This window comes from Patagioenas fasciata, chromosome 4, assembly GCF_037038585.1.
Source record: "Patagioenas fasciata isolate bPatFas1 chromosome 4, bPatFas1.hap1, whole genome shotgun sequence".
Taxonomy (NCBI): Eukaryota; Metazoa; Chordata; class Aves; order Columbiformes; family Columbidae; genus Patagioenas; species Patagioenas fasciata.
In genome coordinates, this window is record NC_092523.1 from 66,834,443 (window position 1) to 66,854,353 (window position 19,911).

The 19,911-nt window shown below is 39.5% G+C and overlaps 1 protein-coding gene across 6 annotated transcripts in view; it reads right to left on the minus strand.

Annotated features, from left to right (window-relative positions):
• Positions 1-19,911, minus strand: part of INTU (inturned planar cell polarity protein) — a 52,790-nt gene that overhangs the window by 30,842 nt on the left and 2,037 nt on the right. For 5 of the 6 annotated variants that reach the window (XM_065837698.2, XM_071808072.1, XM_071808071.1 and 2 more), the window contains exons 1-3: positions 16,198-16,327; positions 11,707-12,293; positions 129-214 (exon numbers count right to left, since the gene is read on the minus strand). In XM_065837698.2, the coding sequence (XP_065693770.2) occupies positions 129-214; positions 11,707-12,293; positions 16,198-16,322 (798 nt within the window). In that variant the 5' untranslated portion in view covers positions 16,323-16,327. Of the gene's footprint in view, positions 1-128; positions 215-11,706; positions 12,294-16,197; positions 16,328-19,911 lie in introns of those variants that run through there. The other variant, XM_071808070.1, reaches the window with a different exon arrangement.

Below are 19,911 nucleotides of genomic sequence, written 5' to 3' on the forward strand. Positions count from 1 at the left end.
CATTCCAAAAATAGATACGAAAGTTCTACAAAAAGACCACCTAAGTTCTCTTTCCTAAGGAAAAAAATGCTAGAAACAATATTTATTTTTTACAGAGGACATTTAGAATAAATGTTCAACTACTGTACCTGCATAGGACCTGGAATGCAAGACAAAACCCGTTCTATGTTTTCAGAATTCACATCAACATCATTTACAGCAACCAGAGCATCTCCTGGAAATAAAACAGACAAAAGCATAATGAAAGTATTACACCACAGGATAAAGTCAAACAGCGTTTTGTTTGAAAAGGGAATATGGCATTCAAACAATCAAATGTCTTTTTGTTACATTTAAGTAGATGGTTTCTACATGCAACATTTACTGTGTTTAGAAACATCCATCTATTACCTCAATGCTTTCAAGGCCTCACTGCCATGCTTGTATAATTTTACAAAAATAACTGTCAAAGCATCTTCCCCCTCATCCAGGCTTATACCACTCTTGTTACTTGATCAGAAAACCCAACAACTTCACCGATTAAGTTACGCCTAAGAAGCATTATTTTTTTCCTCCAAAGCCACCTCTGCTCACTTGCCAGTCCTTCTCCACTGCTCCCTGTTTTGATGTAAACCCTGCTGTTTCCAAAAGCACTCCAAAATTCCCTCTTCCTGGAGCAGCTGACAAGTTCTAGGGCCATCAGTTACACTAGAGGTTTCAAGTGCTGGCTGCACCTAATTATGGGAGAATCTCACCAGCCCTGGGCCCCTCTGCCTGAAGCAGCTCTGGCAGCTACCGCACACCTCGGTAACTCAGTTCACTAAATTGACAGAAACCCATTCACTCTTCCGGCAGCTGATCTTTGTAACCCAGAGACTTGATTAAATGAGCACTAGAATTGGCAAAAGGGAGACAGGGATTGTGCAGACAGGATGTGACAGCCTTCGGACACCCTTATTTTGTGGTATTGAGAGTCAGAGTTTGGCTTAGCTCCTTGTGAAATGTCACTTTTCTTCTTTCTTTTTTCTGAATAAATCACAGCTACCTCATCCCTATGCCTCTGTTGTCTGTCAAGCCACATCATGATTTAGTCTTTTCCATGCCTTGCCCACTGCTGTGGCTTCTTACTTAGCACTCTTCATGCTTTTAGCTGCCAGATCTTCCTGCCTAACCACATCTTGCATTTTCTGTCTTCCCATTATTGGAAATGGGGATAAAAAAAAAAACAGGATCCTTTAGAAAGTCTTTAACTGCAAATGGAAAAGGTTTGAAAAATTAAAGGCACTAGTTACAAAAGCAAACAGAACCAAACTAGAGCTTGCAAACTTAAAATAGACACTGAAATTTAAAGTACAAAAATCAAACTGGGATTTCTGTCTGAAGTGAGGGTAAAATATTCTAGAGAAGTATACCAATAATAATTAGTTAATAACCTCTGCCTCAAAAAGATGCATATTTAAGCATGGAATGTGTAAAAGGATGAAAGAGACCGAAGGAATAAAACCCAAGCCTGTGAAGTAAAATAACACCAAAAGATAAAACCACTTAAACCTGGCAAAAGGAATAGAAATTGAAAAGTAAAAATAGAAGTTTTTTTGGCCATTAATCTACTTTAAAAAAAGCCCAAAACAACACAACAAAAATAACAAAAAAGGCAGAAGCAGCAGTAGATATTTCAGGTATGATAGTGGGAGACAAAATCACCCCAAAGAATTGATTATTTAAGATGGTAATTTAGAACATCAGTCCAAGATGTAAAGTATGATTTTAGGTTAAACCTAAGTCAGAAGAACTGTCACTAAAAGCTTAGTCCTTCATGGTTTCTCTAATGTCAACATTGAAAACTGGAAGCACTTTTCAGTATAAAAGAAACATGGTATCACAGAGGAAAAAAACCCCAATAAATATTATGGGAACAAGAGAGATATAATGGAATTAAATTGTATATTAATTCTCAAGAAAGCAGTTAAGTAACTCAAAACATGAAAAAAAGACAAATACAACACCTGGATATGTTAGGAAATGCATTTCCTTTGAATATAGGTGAGTATTAATAGGAGCTGACAGGATCCTGTCCAGAGTACTCCTTACAATTCTATTCACCTGTGCTCAAGAAAAATGAAATCAAGTGAGATCAGATGCATAGAAGTAATACTGCAGTGACCATGGGAAATGGTGAACCCCTTTATGTTGGTTGAAGGTGAGGTGAGTAAAGGTTAGGTCTGAAAGCAGCTAGAGTAGAAATCACAAGGTTCTGTAGTCTCAAAGAATTTCTATAAAGCTTTCCAATAATGCCATCTAGGGCAAAATAGCTAAGATGACACAATGTAAATTTATGAAAAGAACTGTACAAGGTGACTGCCAGTGGCACCAGGATATAGGACTGGATGGTTTATTATGTGCTTTCCAAAGCCCAGTGTTCACTTCAGAGTAGCAAAACAGGCCTTATTTTCTACTTGATTTGCTTTGGTGTCATTTTCAGTTGTTTCTGCTTTCTGTCCTATTGGGTGAAAAACCTGATTAGTTTACAGCTTCTATCTGCTGTCTGTAGAAAGGGAAGTAAATAAAAGAAATTAGCTTCTTATTTAACATTGAAAGTGACTTGATTCCCAGGTCATTCTTATTCCTTACAGGCGTGAACCTAAAATACCAAACCTACTCTGGAACAGCAAATTGAAGATCAAGCCCAATTTTGCTTAAGCTGCACAAAGACTCCACTAAAAAAGTACCTCCACATCCTCTTAATATTAGCATTATAAAAAGTGTAACATGTAGTATGAGACACTAAATAAACAACTGAAAAAACCCAGAAAAAATGACTGACTGAGGTACTATGTTTCCTTTCTGCCTAGCTACTCTTGAGCTTTTTTTTCCTAGTTAAATCAGGCTTTTACATTTGTACCATGAATAGCTTTGATCCCATTATTAAATTTCAGCCAAAGGTGGAAGAGAAGGCACAAGTCATGTTACATGCTACAAGTTCTCTTAATGGGCTGTTGGATAGAGAAGCCCGTTCTGTTCTCCTTGCCTGTCCCACCCCAGGTGAAGCTGCACCCTGAGCTCACCCCCTGTCCTGCGGGTGCTCCAGGCAGCACAGGGCAGTTCAGAATCAGACACAGCAAACCTGGACTTGTCCAAAAAGCTGTCAGAGGGGAGCAGAGGGAATGGTGGTGTAAGAGCACGATGAGGCATCCCCTGTATGGAGAAAGGTGTGAAGGGAAGAATTCTGGGACTGGCATAGCAACGCTATGTGCATATAATCTAAATTCAGAGACAGCTGGACAGTTCATTACTTCCTCTGTTCACAAGGTTTTTTATTGTTTGTATCTACATTTCTCTCTCATCACAGTTAGGTGAGCCTTATTGAGAAAACTGAAATAAACCAGCGTGTCCCTCACAGCTGCTGCTGTACTTGCAGGGCTCAGGGAATTACATCAATTCCAGAGCACACTGAGCAGGCTAGAAGCTGCAATCATTTTTTCTTGCACCAGGACATGTGAAAAGCCATCAGAGGCAGCATTACAGCAGTGTTCAACTACAACTGCAAGAGAGAAATCCTCAGCCAGCTAGTAGCAGCAGTGTTCGTCACTCTTTCAGGCAGAGTAAAGAGACTAGAAAAAGGACATGGATTTGTAGCAAATGTGGGTGTTAGTAAAGCTATATTTTAAGCCTTGACTTGTCAACAAAAATGTACTCAACTGCAGAAATAGAGCACTGAACAACCATAAGGTCCAGTACAGATTTCAAGTTTTCTAGGGAGAATACTTGCTCAGCACAAACTAGTAATAACATGGTGATAATAATAACATGCATAGAGACACAGATTCTCCTTTTCTTTAGTATGCATGAGAATCTAGTAAAGACAACAGAATCTGAAAGTTTAGAAATAATTATAAACTGTCAGAATTCTTCTACCTTGTTAATACAATCAAATAGAACTGGAATTCTTCCCAGGTATTAGGTCAACTGCTTAAAACTGGTGTAAAACACAATTAAGGCCAATGGGAGAAAGAACATTCTTCTTAACTAACCATCAATAAGGAAATACAGAATCCCCCCAAAATGTAAATAATATTCCTCTTTACTGTACTAGGCAACAACTGTTATTTTACATCGAAGCAAAATTCATTCCTGCTCTTTCTTACAGCAAAACCAAGAAAAGGTTAGGCTTTATTATACATACGAAAATGTTACCATTCCTCGGACTGAATTAAATTGCTTTTTCTATTTCAAGTAATAATAGTTCTCTCCCTAACCTATGTGTTTCTGGATGTACAGCACAGTAAAATTTTAGCCTATTGAATCTCTGACACAATAATAAATCAAAAACAGTAAAGTTGAAAGTTAAACAACATTTAAAAGCAACTCAGTAAGTCCATGCCAGAGCCCCAGGACTTGAAAATTAGTAATCAAAAGCAGAGTGTTCAGGCTCCTCTAATATAACAATAAATTATAAACAGAATTACTATGTTCTTTGTTGAAGAACAGTGTAGTACCATGTATTAAAGATCATCATTCACTAATACAAGAGAAAGCACAAATTGCTCTTGTGCGAATGTGGAACACTGTTTAAACAAAAGTTGTTGGTGTTCTCTTTGTTTCACTAGAGACGTTACAAATTCTGCTGTAAAGACAGTCATATAATCCACAGAGACATTCAAACCAGCTGCACACATTTTGTGAAGACATAAGCACCTTAGCACTTCAGGCAATATTTTTGAACCACATCTCCCAGGGTCGAATATACAAACACACTTTGAAAGGAGAAGCCCCATCAGTATTTACATGTTATATACTCAAAAGTGTTTTATTTATTTTGACATCTAATGTACATATCTAAAAACTTTATAGCAGCAGTAAATATTTATTCCATTCAATTTGTAAAAATATAATCACATACCATAAATGGAACAGTTTTCCAGAAGACACAGCCAAAGCAGTCCTGCAAGGCTGCCTTCATTTTGCCAGAAAATGCTGTATTACTATCAAAGAACTGCAACTTGATGTACAACTGAGAAAAGCTACATTTATCAGTATGGGCTTTCCAAAATTGGAGGTGGGGCAGAGGTGGGTGTGCGTCTGCGCTTTTTCCTTCTTTGCTTTTTGCCAAACAGAACAGCATTCAAAGAACAGAGGCTATGAAGTAACAGAATGAAAGACATCACTGGCACAATAGGAATTATGTAGAATTCTGAACACAGAATATCTTAAAGCAGAACATGACCACAAGATCTACCCAGTGTGATAATGCCAGTGAAAGAGTTTATATATGCAAGTGTTCCTTTGTTAGCTTCACATCCACACTTTGAGAATCGTTTCTTCCCCTTTAGCAGTGTGAAAAACTTACAGAAAGTGAGACTGACTTAGTTCTGCAGACATTAAGTCTGTAAAAAACACAGCACAAATGTATAAAGTTTAATCTAATTTCACTTACAGCTTAATCAGTTTAGGTTAAATGAAATAAAAGGGTAAATGGTGTTTGTAATTGTTGCAGTTGATCTAAGAAAAAAACCCTTTTTTTTTTTTCACTTGATGGTTTGCAGAGTGAAGTCAAATTTTCCCAGACTGAAACATTGCTGAAATTCAGATGCAGAGAGACATTTCACTAGCAGAGAGAAAAGAGTTGTACGGAGGGTACTGCAAATACATTTTCCAATCATTGTTGTACTCCGTGAAGTTGCTGAAAAAAACCCCTTCAAGTGACTTAATTCTTAAGTACAACCAAAGTGAACTTTTTCCTTTTTGCTGAAGTAGATGTATATACTTCCTTAGGCAAGCAGACATTTGCATGAAATGTTTCAAACCTGATAGGAAATAACGTAAAACTGCCTTTTTTTTTGGTTTAGCTTTTTCAATAATACAGTTGTATACAAAAGCTTTACTGTAAGTATATGGAATAGCACTTGACCTGCTCATATTGGCTTGCATTTCTACCGGCCAATAAGAACACTATTGTCAGTCATGAAAGTCACCAGTACGTATGTTGGAAGTTGAACAAATTCTCACTCAGTCTCATTTTTAGAGACACGGTGAGCAACTGCAATAGAAGAAACAAGTTGTCTTCAGGCACCTCCAGGTTACTAGACGTTGAATAAATATATTTATATTTAGAAAAATACAGATCCTTCTCTTCAAGGAATAAAGTATGCTTCCTTCTTTTTTTATCCAATAACAGTGAATAATCAAGCTTTTGAGTTCTATCACAAAATTACAAAGTGATTCTTAGTCCACAAAGAAATTATATATGTCCATATATGTTCTCCACAGAGAGGGAAGAGAGGAAGGAATTCTTTCCTACGTTCTTTGTTCTGCCTTTCCATCTTCTCACTAGAAAAGATTCCTCACATCCAGTCAGTATTAGCTAAGAACATATATTGATCTCAAATATCTAGTTTGCACATGGCTGATGGAATTATTCCTGGTTTGTTTTTTTTTTTTTAAACAAAGTTTAGAAAAGTATTTGGGACTGCTGGCATCCCTAAAATGTTTATTTCAGAACTGCCTATCAATTTGCCACGAGGCATAGGTCTGTTACTTTTGTTTGTACCATTTCTAGAGGTAGATCTTCTTTGCATTAAGCCTGTGGATACTGATTGTTAAGTGTGAATCCCATTTCCATACCATGATGGAAAATGAACTTTTTTGGCTGAATTAAAATCAGAACCATGCTGTTCACATGGGAGTGGATGAAGGACACTTTTTTTTCCACAAAATCCCAATATTTAGTTTCCTCTGTTCTTGGTAATGACTTGGTGGAAGTACTTATAAATGTTCACACACTCCTTTCCAAAAAAGGCAAAGTATGGAACACATTCTGCTGAAGAAAGCCAGATCAATTACTTGTTTTATATGTTAGCAGGCTGCTTTTACCCAAACCAATGCTGCTATGCTTCAAGAGGAGATTAAAACAACATAAATGACATCCCAAGCTCCACAGTAAGAACACAGCAAAGCTTACGCAAGCTCTGTATTTCTATCTTGCATGCTCAACATCTCTACTTTGGAGAGCCTTTTCAACAAGTACACCATATATGGTAATTCTTCATGAAAATCTCAAATTCTCACAGTATTTTGGTCCTTTCAAGGACATTTTTCTGACAGGACTCTTAGTTCCACAGTCTGCAAATGACAAATAAACAGCATTTACTTTATCAGAAGATGAGTGCAAGTTGCTTATTTTTATGTAAATGGTTCATGTTTTAAACACTTGTTTATGCCACAGAAATTTAACAAATACACTTGGCTTTCTAGTAATGATCGTCTGTTTTACCAGAACTTCAGAACTCCAACAGCAATATCTGTGTTTTTACTATTAAAATTAAATGAGCAAATACTACTTTTTAAACATGTATTTATTCAGGGGAAACAAGCAAATAACCCTCCCACATAACACCAACAGAATTATCAGATTAGAAACCCATAAAAAACCACTTTTGTCAGTAAATGGGGTGGGGATCTGGACCTTGAAGCGTGCAACGACAGCCTGCATCTTTCGTATACTTGTTCAAAACTGGATTATTATAGCCCATCTTTACTATCATCCAAGATTAATCCCTGTCCTTAGGTAGTTTTCATATTTTTTTGACAATTGTACCTACTGATTAGGTGAGAGAATTCATGCAAACCATTCAAGTATTTGGTGATGAGAGCAGGGAGAACAGAAGATCATTTCAAAGAGCATAACAAAAGTACACTCTGCTAGCAAAAAGAGCTTTCTTTTGTTTTCAGTGTCATTGGAATAACTTCTCCTTTTGTACTGTAATAAAGCTGATGATCATCGGCATTTCTAAGAAGTATCCCCTGCTGTGAAGCAGATAGACAGGTTTCAATTTGAAGAGAGGAAAATCATTATAATGGCATTTTCTATCACAATACTTATTTGCCTGGATCTAAAAGTGAGTACTTGGTGAACTTTTTTATCTTTGAAGATAGACTCAAAAATGAGACTAGAGAGTTTTCCATAGCAGACCAAGCTTTGCTTATTGATATTCATGAAGCCAGGCAAGAAAAAAGTTTTGCCCACTATACAAAATACACTTAAAAGACATGAGATAAAAGCAACTGTATTTCATCTCAACCAAAATAAAAGTGACAGCAAGAATTTAAAAATCAGCAAGGGATTTTTTGTTTTCAAAACTGAAGATGGATGCTGAACTGCTAAATATAAAAAAAAAGATAAACGAACTGATAAACAACACAAGGATAGAGTGGCATCTTTTTACAGAGTTACAAAGCGGCAGGTTTTATTTAGCTTTGCTGTTGTATTTACTTTCATATGGTCAGCGTCTGCATTCTACTTGGCTAATAGAGTACAGCAACAAGACTTATTACTTCCATACGCAATCTTAAAAAAAAAAAATGAACTGTAGTGCACAAATAATAAACAGATGTTTTAAGTGTTCAAAGCTATAAGGGATATACATTTCCGAATAAATTGAAGAAGCCACCTAAGGAAAGTTATTCTTTAGGGGGAAAAAAACTAGTTATTTCTGCTAAAAATGTTAACGCCATAACCACATTGTAACTGGTTATTCAGAGTGAAAAAAATCAAGAGAGTTTAGTTTCATTTATGATTCAACCCTGTTAGCCATTTAAGTGGCTACCATACTTATCACTAGCATATTAACTAATTTGCCAATGAAATACGAAGTAATCAGTAACTTGGTTATTATTTAACATATTACAAACCCAAGACTTGGGAAAAATCATCTAGAGAGCTCAAATTTTAACTGGGACAGGAGAGCTGGAACACTCTATGGGTTTAAGTGGCAGGATTTTGGTGGCAGGTGCTGCAGGAGTGACCCATGTGGCAGGAGGGCGTGAGCTGCCTTGTGCTGCTCGTAGCCAGTTCTGAAGGTGGTGGAAGCAACTCGCTGTGGCACCACTGCCCAAATGTATTTAAAAAAGAGCAGCAAGTGACTGGGGGAAGGGTTGTAGCCCACAGAGAGGACCCATCCCTGAACGACCAAGGCCTGTGGAGGAGTCAGGCTGCGGCACAGGGAAACAAGTAATCAATGAGGGGCAGAAGGAAAACATCACACACACAATCCCACCCATTACCTCATCAAAAGAGTTGGGACATAGTGTTTACATGCGGTGAAATTAGTGAAGATGAGACCAGGAAGGGGGAGAGAAGAGGTGTTTGATTGAAGTTGAGCCTGGAGAAGGCAGAGAAAAAGGCATTTTCTTAATTGGGGTCTTGTTTAGTTTTCATCTTCTCAGTTCTCGAAACAGTGGTCTGAATTTTTATGTTAGTCGGCAAAAAATTAAATTCAGTAACAACTCCCTGGGTCAAGATTGTTTGCCTGCAACACGTGTTGCAAACTGGTCACCAGGAGGACCACAGTATGCATTTTAAATCATGTGTTCTAAAATGAAGATATAATTAGTATTTGCTTCATAAAAGACTACTACAAAAATGGTCTGCACCACTGCAGGCTATTAAAATCCTAAAACTCAGAACAAGAACATGTTCATATCTATGCATATGCAGGTCAATGAAGATGAACAAAGTTACAACCAAACCAGCCAGCAGGCATCATGACTATACTGATCAGGTATTTCCCACCTGTGATGGCTCAAGAAGTTGCTAACTTTTGTGCAAATGCTTCAGTTTTAGACTGGCCACAAAAATATTCTTTACTGACTGTTTCCACAATTCACGACAGGATTCCTAAAGCTTACTTTTAACAACATAAAAGCAAACTTCTACTGTATTTTTCTTGAACTTTCTGTCCAACTTCAGATCCTGTGATGATCCAAACTACAGTTGCTTCTAAATCAGGCTTTGGGTGTGTACCATAACTATCCCATCTGATGTGCAATACAGAGGCAGTAAACCAGACAGCTTTTTGACTGGATTTCTTTTTTTTTTTTTTTAACTGTATGTTCTTTATGCAAACAGCACTGAAACCTGACCATCTAATTTATGCAAAGCATCCCTGTTTCTAGATACCGCATAAAAATTGCAGAGTGCTCAGTGTTCACTATAGATATATAATTTGAAAGTATTTTTACATGAAAATTATACATCTTACGCTGTTGGCACAGAATGCAGCCCCTTTTCCCAGTTAAAAGCTGAATAACTACAGTATGCTTGAAAGTATTTGTTTCCAACGTGCAAAACCAAGGCAATACCGGTTGATGATAGCCTAGGACATATTAAATTGCTTGACTCTCTAGATTTATTTAAATGTTCTTCTATTTAAAACAAAACAAAACCCTTACAGTTTTTGTCCTCACTAGCTCTGGGAATCATCAAGTACTGCACATGAAGTACCATCAACATTTAGAAGGTTAGCTTTATCTCCTGGATCTGGTATTGCCTACACTCTTCTGAGTTCACACCTGCTCTTACAACCATGCATTTGTATGCAAATTTGTGTCCCAAAATGAACTTACAGGTTATAAATACCCACTCTTACACTAACTAGATTAAATACCATTAAGCAGATCAAGCTGAAACTCACTCCCTCCTTCCCCTCATTCTGCATTCCCCCGTTCTTGACTAATCAGTTCTTTCTGGTGAAATTTGAAAGCCCTCCAGTTTTCTCTCTGGAGTATTCTTCAGCATCCCTACCAAAAACATGTGCCAGAAGAATCAGCTAGTCAAAGCACGATTTGCCTTTTTACACACACAACACTGGAATTTAAAAAGCATTCACGCTGACTTTGTGGGATTTGTGCTACCATAGTATTTAGATTTTCATGGTCTTCTAACCAACATCACATCTTTGCTCTCTCCCTATGAAGGACCAGCTTCGGGGGTAATTAAACAGCCTTCCCCCCTCTGCAGACGTAGGCTGTCTGCATTTACTGTCTCTGGGGTTGGGGTCTTGTTAGTGCTGAGGCCTTTCAGTGGCCTCTGGATGCTGGAAGTGTATGTATTTCTGCTCCTTCACTACTGGCCACAGAAGTTCATTCCTCTCTGTGATTCACGCTCAGGTGTTTGTCAGACCTTCTGTGACCCAAGTTTAACTCACTACACCAGCAAAAACTAGACAGGCAGTTTTTCTGCTGGGTTAGTTTTCTGCTGGGTTATTTAGTTGCATCAGCTGATGCAAGTGTCTGACAAGAGCCAAACCAACACAAAGAAAGGAGAGCTGCTATACTGGCTCACTGCCTCCTCAAACTGCAGCCCCACTATGCATTTGGAGCCCTTCTGAACATAACTGCTGAAGAAGCAGCTGTTCTACTTGCTAAACAGAATATCCAAACAAGACTGTGCAGAAAGTCTGTAACATATGAATATATCTTACTCAATATTTTTTCCTATTTTTTATCTTGCAAAATCCATTTAACATTAAACCTGTTATCTAAGAGTGGTGGTGTGGAAAAGAATGAAAACCAAAGTATTTGGCAGACTATAGCTCTTCCCCCAGTCCCACTTACCTACTGAGCAAATTCTGCATTAAATGAAAGGTGGTGGGGGCATTTGTTGTTCCAAGTTCAAGCTGCTCACTCCCTGTACACTTTGAGAGTAGTCAGCTCCTTACTATATGAACACCTTCTAGTTTACATCACATGCTCTTAAAAACAGTAATATAGCAAAAATGAACAGGTAACAAAACATCAGATGCAATGACTTGTATTTTAAAAAATCCCTCAAGAACTGACAAAATAGTTGTAATTACTTATGTCTCTTCAAGTCAGTTGCCACAGAAAAAAAATAAAAATCTTCATTTTAAAGGAAGAGTGCAGAAGTTAACTATTAATTGGATTACTTACCAATCAAGATTTGACCCGTTTTCATTGCTGAACTACCTGGCACCAAGCCATGTACTACAAGCTTCTCTTCACCGATGCCTCTCATGACTTTATCCTTCCTGCCTTGTTTTTCTGCTCTTCTGCTGCTCCATGAAGACTGATGGACAATTCCTACTAAGGCCTCCAGCAGCTTGTGCTGTTCATCTTCTCCAGCACTGTACAGTTTTCTGGGATTTACATAAACATATACGTCTTTGTACTTTTGCTGAACAATGACACCCATTTTCTGAGTGGACTGGTGTTTCAGTATGGAAGTAGGACCAGCAGAGTGCACATTACAGCTTCCACTGCCTTTCTTAGCAGAATGCTTTGGTAAAAGATTCTTCTTTTTTAATATTTTGGTCAATTTCTTCAGTTCATACTTTCTGTCTTTCCGTGATCCCTCTTGAATAACTTCAGCTTCATTTTCACGGAACCTGACATGATTCACTGCTGGCATTTCTGGACAGCTGTTCTGAAGCAGAGCTTCTTCTTCACCTTCACTCAGTTCTAAGTAAAATAATTCCCCATTTTTCTGCACATCATCCAACCATTCAGGCTCAAGGTCACTGGGAAAGAAAGAACGAACGAACCATCAGTGACAGCTCTGATAAGGAAGACTGCTACGCAAGTGGGGAGGGGATAGGGAGAGTGCAAGGATAAAATGAACAAACCAACCAAAACCTAGCTCTGTTGCCTCCTGAATATTGAAAGCTCAACCGGTTTAAGTTTGCCATGAGGGTAAGAGCTCTTCTCAGACAAATGACAGATACGGCCAGGCAAGGCAACCCTCCCAGATGTTAGAATAGTTTGTTCAAATGCCTTACAGGAAAACAGCCATTATAAAAGGCAATATTCCCTTTTCTGAAAACAAACAAAACCCCAACCCCAAAACACTTCCTCCATGAGCAAGTTTTAATTAGTAATTACATTCATAGGCATGATGAGTTTTTCTCTTAGATAAAAAAAAGCCATTCTATTTGCTCTCTCCTATTGTTTTTTCCCTTATGCATTTATAAGAAGGATTGTACTGCAAGCCCTTCGAAAGACAATATTAAACATTTTAAAATCACCTCAGTATAACCAAAAAACAAACACAAAATTGACGTAACACTTTTTAAGACAAGTTAAGAATAGCATACTCGAGCTTGCATGAAAAATACACAACAAAAAGTAAAGAGGCAGCACTGCTATAAAAAAAGTTCGAGCAGCTGGAGTGGATCAGTTTAAGTCAGTAGCATCAAGTTGCTGCAAAGAAAAGGCAAGGCAGCTCCAGGATGTATTAACAGGACAGTACCATCTGCACAGCACAAAAAATTTTTTGTCCTAATTTGGCAATGGCAATGTGTCAACCATGTCCAGTTTTGGATAGTACATTTTAAGAAAAATGTAGTAACTGGAACAAGCCCAGAGCACAGAGAGGAATAGTAAGTAGTTTATAAACATGCTTTAAAGGGGAAGAGGCTGAAGGAAAGCAGCCAAACAAACAAAAAAATGCAAACAAAAAATGAGAGCTGAGAGGGCACAGGCCAAATTCTCCACTCCCACCCCAAGGTGAACCACACAGCATTACTACAGAAGGATGAGGATCAATAACGGTCAAAGTAGGTGTAGTTAGTGGTTTAATTTACTAAAATATTTAAGCTAAATGTTAGAGAGTTTTGAGCACATACATACAAAACCAACAAAAAAGTCAGTGTTAGGAGGCTAAGGAACATCTGGGATGTTCTGTAGTGAAAATTTTCAGGAACAAACAGGATCGGTTCATTCTTTGTGTCTCAGTAAAACAACACAGACTCACTAGGTCTCTCTTTCTATGAATCTGAGACTGCATTGATAAAAATCAAACAAAGGAAAACTAGAATGGAGACTTAGATAATAACAACATTAATTGTGTAAAGTTAACATATATTCTTACATTTTATATGACAACCATCTCATTTCACTAAAGATACAAATTTTGTTTAAAACTAGTATTGCTATATTATTTAAATAGATAATATGAACTCAAATAACTGATTTGAATCCACAGATAAACAATACAGCCTCAAAGTTCTGCTAAACAGAGAACATTATACATAGACACTGCACCACAGCACCTTTAAGGGCTTAAAGAAAGAATCTGGCTGGACAAAGAATATAAGAAACATTGGTATTATTCCCTTCCTGGAACCCCAGTGATTAAAGAAGTCTATGGATGCTGCAGACAGGAAGAAACATCATTCACTGTCTCTGCATTTATTATTTTGCCCAAGTTGATGTTTTTAAAAGAATAGCCACAACTTATGATAGTTTGGCTATTCCTGATGTAGTTATGGTCATGGGTAAGTCAGAGTTTGCATCTTCTACAAATTCTTACTCAAAATAAGTATCAGAATGACAACAACACCTACTGGCTGTTAGGATCAGTCAGTTACCCAATCCAACATCTCTCAAAAGGTGACATGTAAGAACAGTTCATGTACTCATGTTCTCCAACTTCGTTGTCTATTTTTATTAGAACGTACTATACAGCCCAAGGGAAACAAAAAGGTGGAGGGGTGTTTACATTGGGTCTGCTCAAACAGAGGTATTTCAGGGAGACGGCTAGTCAAGGAAGAGCACATATGGCAAAGTCACTCTGCAAATAAGTTGATGAAGGCAGAAGAGACTGAAAAAGTGTCTCAAGGGCATTAACTGCTCTCCTTGAAGGCATTTTCATGAGTGTACTGTAAAGAAACTATCACTGTCTGAATATAGATATCTACAGACGTCTGAAAAAGCAACATGAATTAAGAAATCTGCACCTAGGATGGCAAGTTTCTCCCCTAATGCTGCAGTTTCACAACTGATCTAAAACAAGGAAAAAAAAAAAAAAATTAAATCTCTTTTCCATTTCTCTTCCCTAGTGCCAAAACAAGCCCTTACACAATAACCTGAGCTTCTATATGGATCTGGAAGCTTCAATCAAGGGATCTAAAATTCTGGAAGACTTGCATTCCTCTAACAGCAGTTTCACTGATTCCACACAGATATTTCTTCTTTGGGATAAATGTGTGAAAAAGTATGCAAATGGAAATTGTCCATGTACAGAAGAAACATACCAGAAACCCGCCTGGACGCCTTCCCCTATAACCTCATCTAGGTGTTCCTGCTCCTGTGGGGGGATTGGAGTGGATGATCTTTTGAGGTCCCTTCCTATCCCTATCATTCTGTGATTCTGTGAAACAAAGGATCCAAGTTCTGATTCTGAAGCAAGAGAAGACTGTTCTCAGCCAAGGAAACTCAGAAACAATAAACAGGCAACATCTATGAGCCTTGTTTTAAGGCAGTTAAAGATGACAACAAATAAAGGGTTAAATGTTTCATTGCACTCTATGATTAAATTCCACCCATATGACACTTCACAGAAGTGAAGATCGTCATCTTTAGTTTTCCCAGCCTTTGCCTATGCAACAATAATGTATCATTTCAGACTGAGGCGTGAACTCAGTATGAGCAAAGCTGCCACCGTCTTAAGAGCTGTGGCTGCCTAGCGGGCTCTGATCCATCACCATCAAAGAAAGCGACAGCAAATGTTAAAACTCTGTTATCACAGATAAAACCATAAAAACAAACACACTACCTTCACAATGGTATATGCAAGCATTCATTTTACAGCTCTGTCTGAAAAGCCTTGCACAAAATCATAGGGGTCTGGCAACGAAGCACTTGTATTGCCCCTGTTTCTACCCCTCGATGTATCTTTGTCCACATTTGCTCTATTAGCAAGTAGTACAGCTTCAGCTGTCAGAGATTATTCTGAAAGTCAGTAACTTTTAATTCAGATCTTGAAAAATACATTTGAACTGTCAAGCAGAGTTGCTTTAATGCAGGGAACTGGCAGAGAGTAAACTTCTATACAAAAATTTTAAAATAACGAATGGAAACCCCAGTGGTTGCATATATGACTTTAAAATATGTATTGGTATTACAGAGCTATCTTCTCACCTACCATTTCCCAAAGGACAGGCCACTAAAATAAGAAGACAGCATCTCCAACGCTAAAGTATTTATACTCTGTGAGACAAGTCCCTCTCTCCCACCTTTCCCAGGCATCGGGGACACGGGTACCAGCCCACAGCCCGCCCGCCAGCTCAGCTCACGCTGCCGTTCTTTGCGGGTTGCGGCAGCGACCCGCGGCCTCAGGGCGCCCAGCGCACCCCCTGGCAGCGAGCGCAGGAACGCGCAACCCAGCGGCCTGAGGAGACGCGCTCAGGGAATGAACCACGCGAAACGCCTCCAAGAGCCACAAGCGGGGAGACGGGGAGGCAGGGAGCGCCCGGTGCTCGGGCACACGGCACCACCGAAGCCTCGGTCTCCCGAGTGTCTAACGGCACTTCAGTGTCAGGGCAGCGAGTGAGAAGCCGCTTTCCCGAGGCGCTCGCCCCCCGGCCCGGCCCGGCCCGACCCCCGGGACGCAGCGCCTCGTTCCCCTCCCCCGCCCGCCCTTACTCGGAGCTCGCGGACAGCGAGGTGGCGCACGAGCCGCTCTCGCTGCCGCCGTCGCCCGCGGGCTCGGCGCCTTCTCCGCGCGACGGCTCCGGACCCTTGGCAGCGCCGCGCCCGCCGGACGCCATGACACCCGCCGCCCCGCGCGCCGGGCGGACACGTGACCCGCGCCGTGCCCTTCCCATTGGCGGCCCCGGCCCGGCGCCATGGAGACGGGGGAAGCTGGAGGGTGCCTCCCGCCCCGGGCCGCCGCGCGCGTGGAGCCTTAACGGTGGCCCCCGGGAGCAGCGCGCGCCGCGCCTGAGCGCCAGGGTGCGGTGAGCGGAACCACGGCACGCACGGCTGATCCGCTGTGGGTTTAGTGCAGCACCTGGCAGAAAGGCCAGCTCGCCTTCCTCCTTCGGCTTACAAGAATGATACACAAACATTCGAAAGTGCCCGACCTCCCAAAAACGAAGAGCTGAGTCCCACTAGTCCCTTGAAAGTCTTTCAGTGCCTCAATATGGAACACATAATGGAGAACAGACTATTTCTTTAGTTGTCTGATACCAAAGTCTCAGCAACAGTCCCATAAAAGAGACTGTTAATGAAACTCATGCTCCTCAGAGCATTGCTTATAATCAAAAACTGATTTGGAGAAAGAAACCTGAGGTAAATAGTAATTTTCTTCAATTCACACGGTTAACAGTGGAATACTGCTGTACTCTGTCATGCTCCATTATAATAATTTAAAGCATTGTGAGAACTAAGATAACTTCTCTTTTGGTTAGTCAGGAGAGTGGTTGGGTTAGGGAGGAGGGGCAAGGATGCGAGACAGAACCAAACAATCTGGATGATTTGGCACCTTAAAGCAGTCAATGAAGTCTACGAATGCAAAATCATGCACAGTCGAAAGAGAGAGATTAAAAAAAACTACTCAGCTTTCAGGACTTAAATTATTTGCATCCATGAAAAACAAGACCCATGGCAACCCTGCAGACAACTTGCTGTGTAGCTGTGTCAGTAAACCTATCAGGACATCCATAGTGAATCAGGGAAGAGATGGAGAATAATTATTGGAATATTTTTAACAGCTTGGATTTAATCTCTGCTCAGTGGGATACTTGCACAGCTTCAGCAGTGAGATTTTATAGCGCTGGAGCACTGTGTAGGAGTCACAGAATTTTGGTATGCAATGCTTGTGCTTGAAACTGTTGGGGAAATGTTTGTTAATAAGTGTGATTTCAAGTGAATTAATAGACAGGAATGTTTTTGACTCATATCCATGTGATTAAGGCTTCAACTAGAGTAGACAGAGATACTCACATTTCATGGCCATCCTTAAGTGCCTGTATAAGACCTGATTTTACAGATAAATCACTGTGGCATGGATTTAAAGAATACAAACCTAGCCAAAGGAGGAGACAAATATTCTCTACCTAAAGAAGAAAAAATACTTTTGTTCTAGTATGGTTTCATTCGGTTTAGAACATGACATAGTAGATAAGTTGTGGGGTTTTTTTCCTTCCTCTTCATAGGAAGTATGCATGGTAAACAATTATGGTAAACAGATCTCCGTTTCCAGTTGTCAGAATGCAAGATATACTTGCCCCAAATTTCATTCTTTCTACCACTTCCACAAAAACAGGTGGAAAAAAGATTTTAAAAGTACCCCACTTCCCAAAAAACTTACTTTGTGAAAACAAAATATTCTGCATGAACTGCATTCCCTGAAGAGCCTAAAGAGTTATCATTTTCTAAGGGGAACAACGCAGGACTTAGTTAATAGAGATAGGTGAGATACACTGTCCCGCCCTCCCTAATTCTGCTCTTATTTGCTAGCACTTTTAGTAGAGCAAAGAGCACACTGAAGTATTACTGCAGTGAAGTGATAGTCTATGCCAGATGGTCCTGTTAGTTAAGTTAAATTTCAGTGTTGGTTAATTGTTTCCAGTTGTTTGCTCAATAAGTGAGAAATACAGGCTCCCCAAAAAGGAGGGGAGTCTTATGCTACTTGCTTGTTTTATAGGGATAGCCTTACAATGAAGGAAAGGATGGTGGAAGATTTTGGTCCACTGAGAGAAGTAGTTGGGATTCACCGAAGTATTTTCCTGAAATTAATGTGGAATTTTTGTTGCTGTGGGAACAATTAAAAATCATAAGACACATCTCACACAGCAGGATTTTATTTTAGTGAAGACACAGATTTTCCCACATGATCCCTCTTGAGAAGACACTTTCTCATTTCTTGTGTATAAATATTAGGAAAAGATTTGAAATAATTTGTTCTCTGGCAGATCCTTTACACTTAGTCCAATTAGTTGGGCTGATGCTTCTCACTGAGGAATCCACGAGCCTTCTATGCTAGGCTGCTGTTATTAACAAGATGGTAAAATTTGCCCCAGGGCATCCTGGCATCAATACTACTACTCGGCCTTACTGGATAACTGGTTAACAAGCATTTAAAAGTGGATAATTAAAAAGCACTCTATTTTGCCTAAAGGTAGTTCTGATTAGGTGTTCCTGCAAGGAACTAACTCCATGTGTGGAAATTTATTTCAGAACAAGAGTTCCTTGTTACTTTTTTGGCTTAACCTTCTTCAAATGCTATTGTGCTTTAAAGATAAGAACAGTCTGCTTTGATCCACACATTTATATTCAGGAATAGATCATAGTTAAAAGAGGACAGTGTATAGGACACACCAAAGTGATATACTGGTCCTTTCTAATGAAGGAAGAAAATAACTAGGGCATAACTCCATTTTTTAGTCCTGTTGCATGGATACTTACAAACCCCTACTCCAACCACTGTCCATGTAACTGAAAATTTAAACTACTAACATTTTTTCATTGTTACACACTGACAGCTGTTTTTTTCAACCTGAAGAAGAAATGAGGCTGGAGTTACAGCCTTTTCTAGCAGCTAGATGGGAAAGCACAGGGAAATTTAGATCGGTGTTTATGGTTATTCTTAACTTCTTGTCCTGTTTGGTTTTGTATAGTTAGGCCTGATCTTGGCAATTTTACCAGGACCCGTGATTTGCTGATGATACGCCAGATTGATTTTGCTGATCCACATTCAGCAGGCGTCTTGGACCTGAATCATGGATGTAGTTGAGCTCTTCTCAACACAGGGCTGAAAACAGAGACAGCGTTATGCATTTCACATACTGGGGCAAACTAACGCTCCCTCTGCTATAAGTGAATGCTACTTGGTGCTTAGGAGTGCCCAATTTATGCCCCTGAGGTGCCAATGCACCACCCAGGAATTACATCAGATCCTTGATTTTTCAGCAATCTCCTATTTTTGGTTCAGGGGTTTTCCCCCTGTTAAATGCCAGTGTGGGTGATGAAGAGCACAGACTGCGGTGTTGTCTCTGCACTATCTGAATAGCGCTCCAAACCGGGAGGATTCTCTAACAACCGGATCTGACTGCTTTCTGGTGGTTCTGTACAGTGTAGGCAGTATAAGCAGGCCATGGTAATACTGTGAGACACAAATAAGTTTATATTTTTTCAAGATTAATGACGACAGTACAGCTTTCCCCTACCCTGCCAAAATCTTTCCTTGCTTAAGAGAGGCAAAAGGCATGCTTCCCTAGGCATTCCTTAACAAATAAGATTTTGTGACTTCAATCAAGACATGAATATGACTGTTGGTTACAAAATCTTCTGTTCACAGCTTTTCTGACATTATTGCGTAGAAACCATCCATAGCGAAGTGGCATGGATTGAATA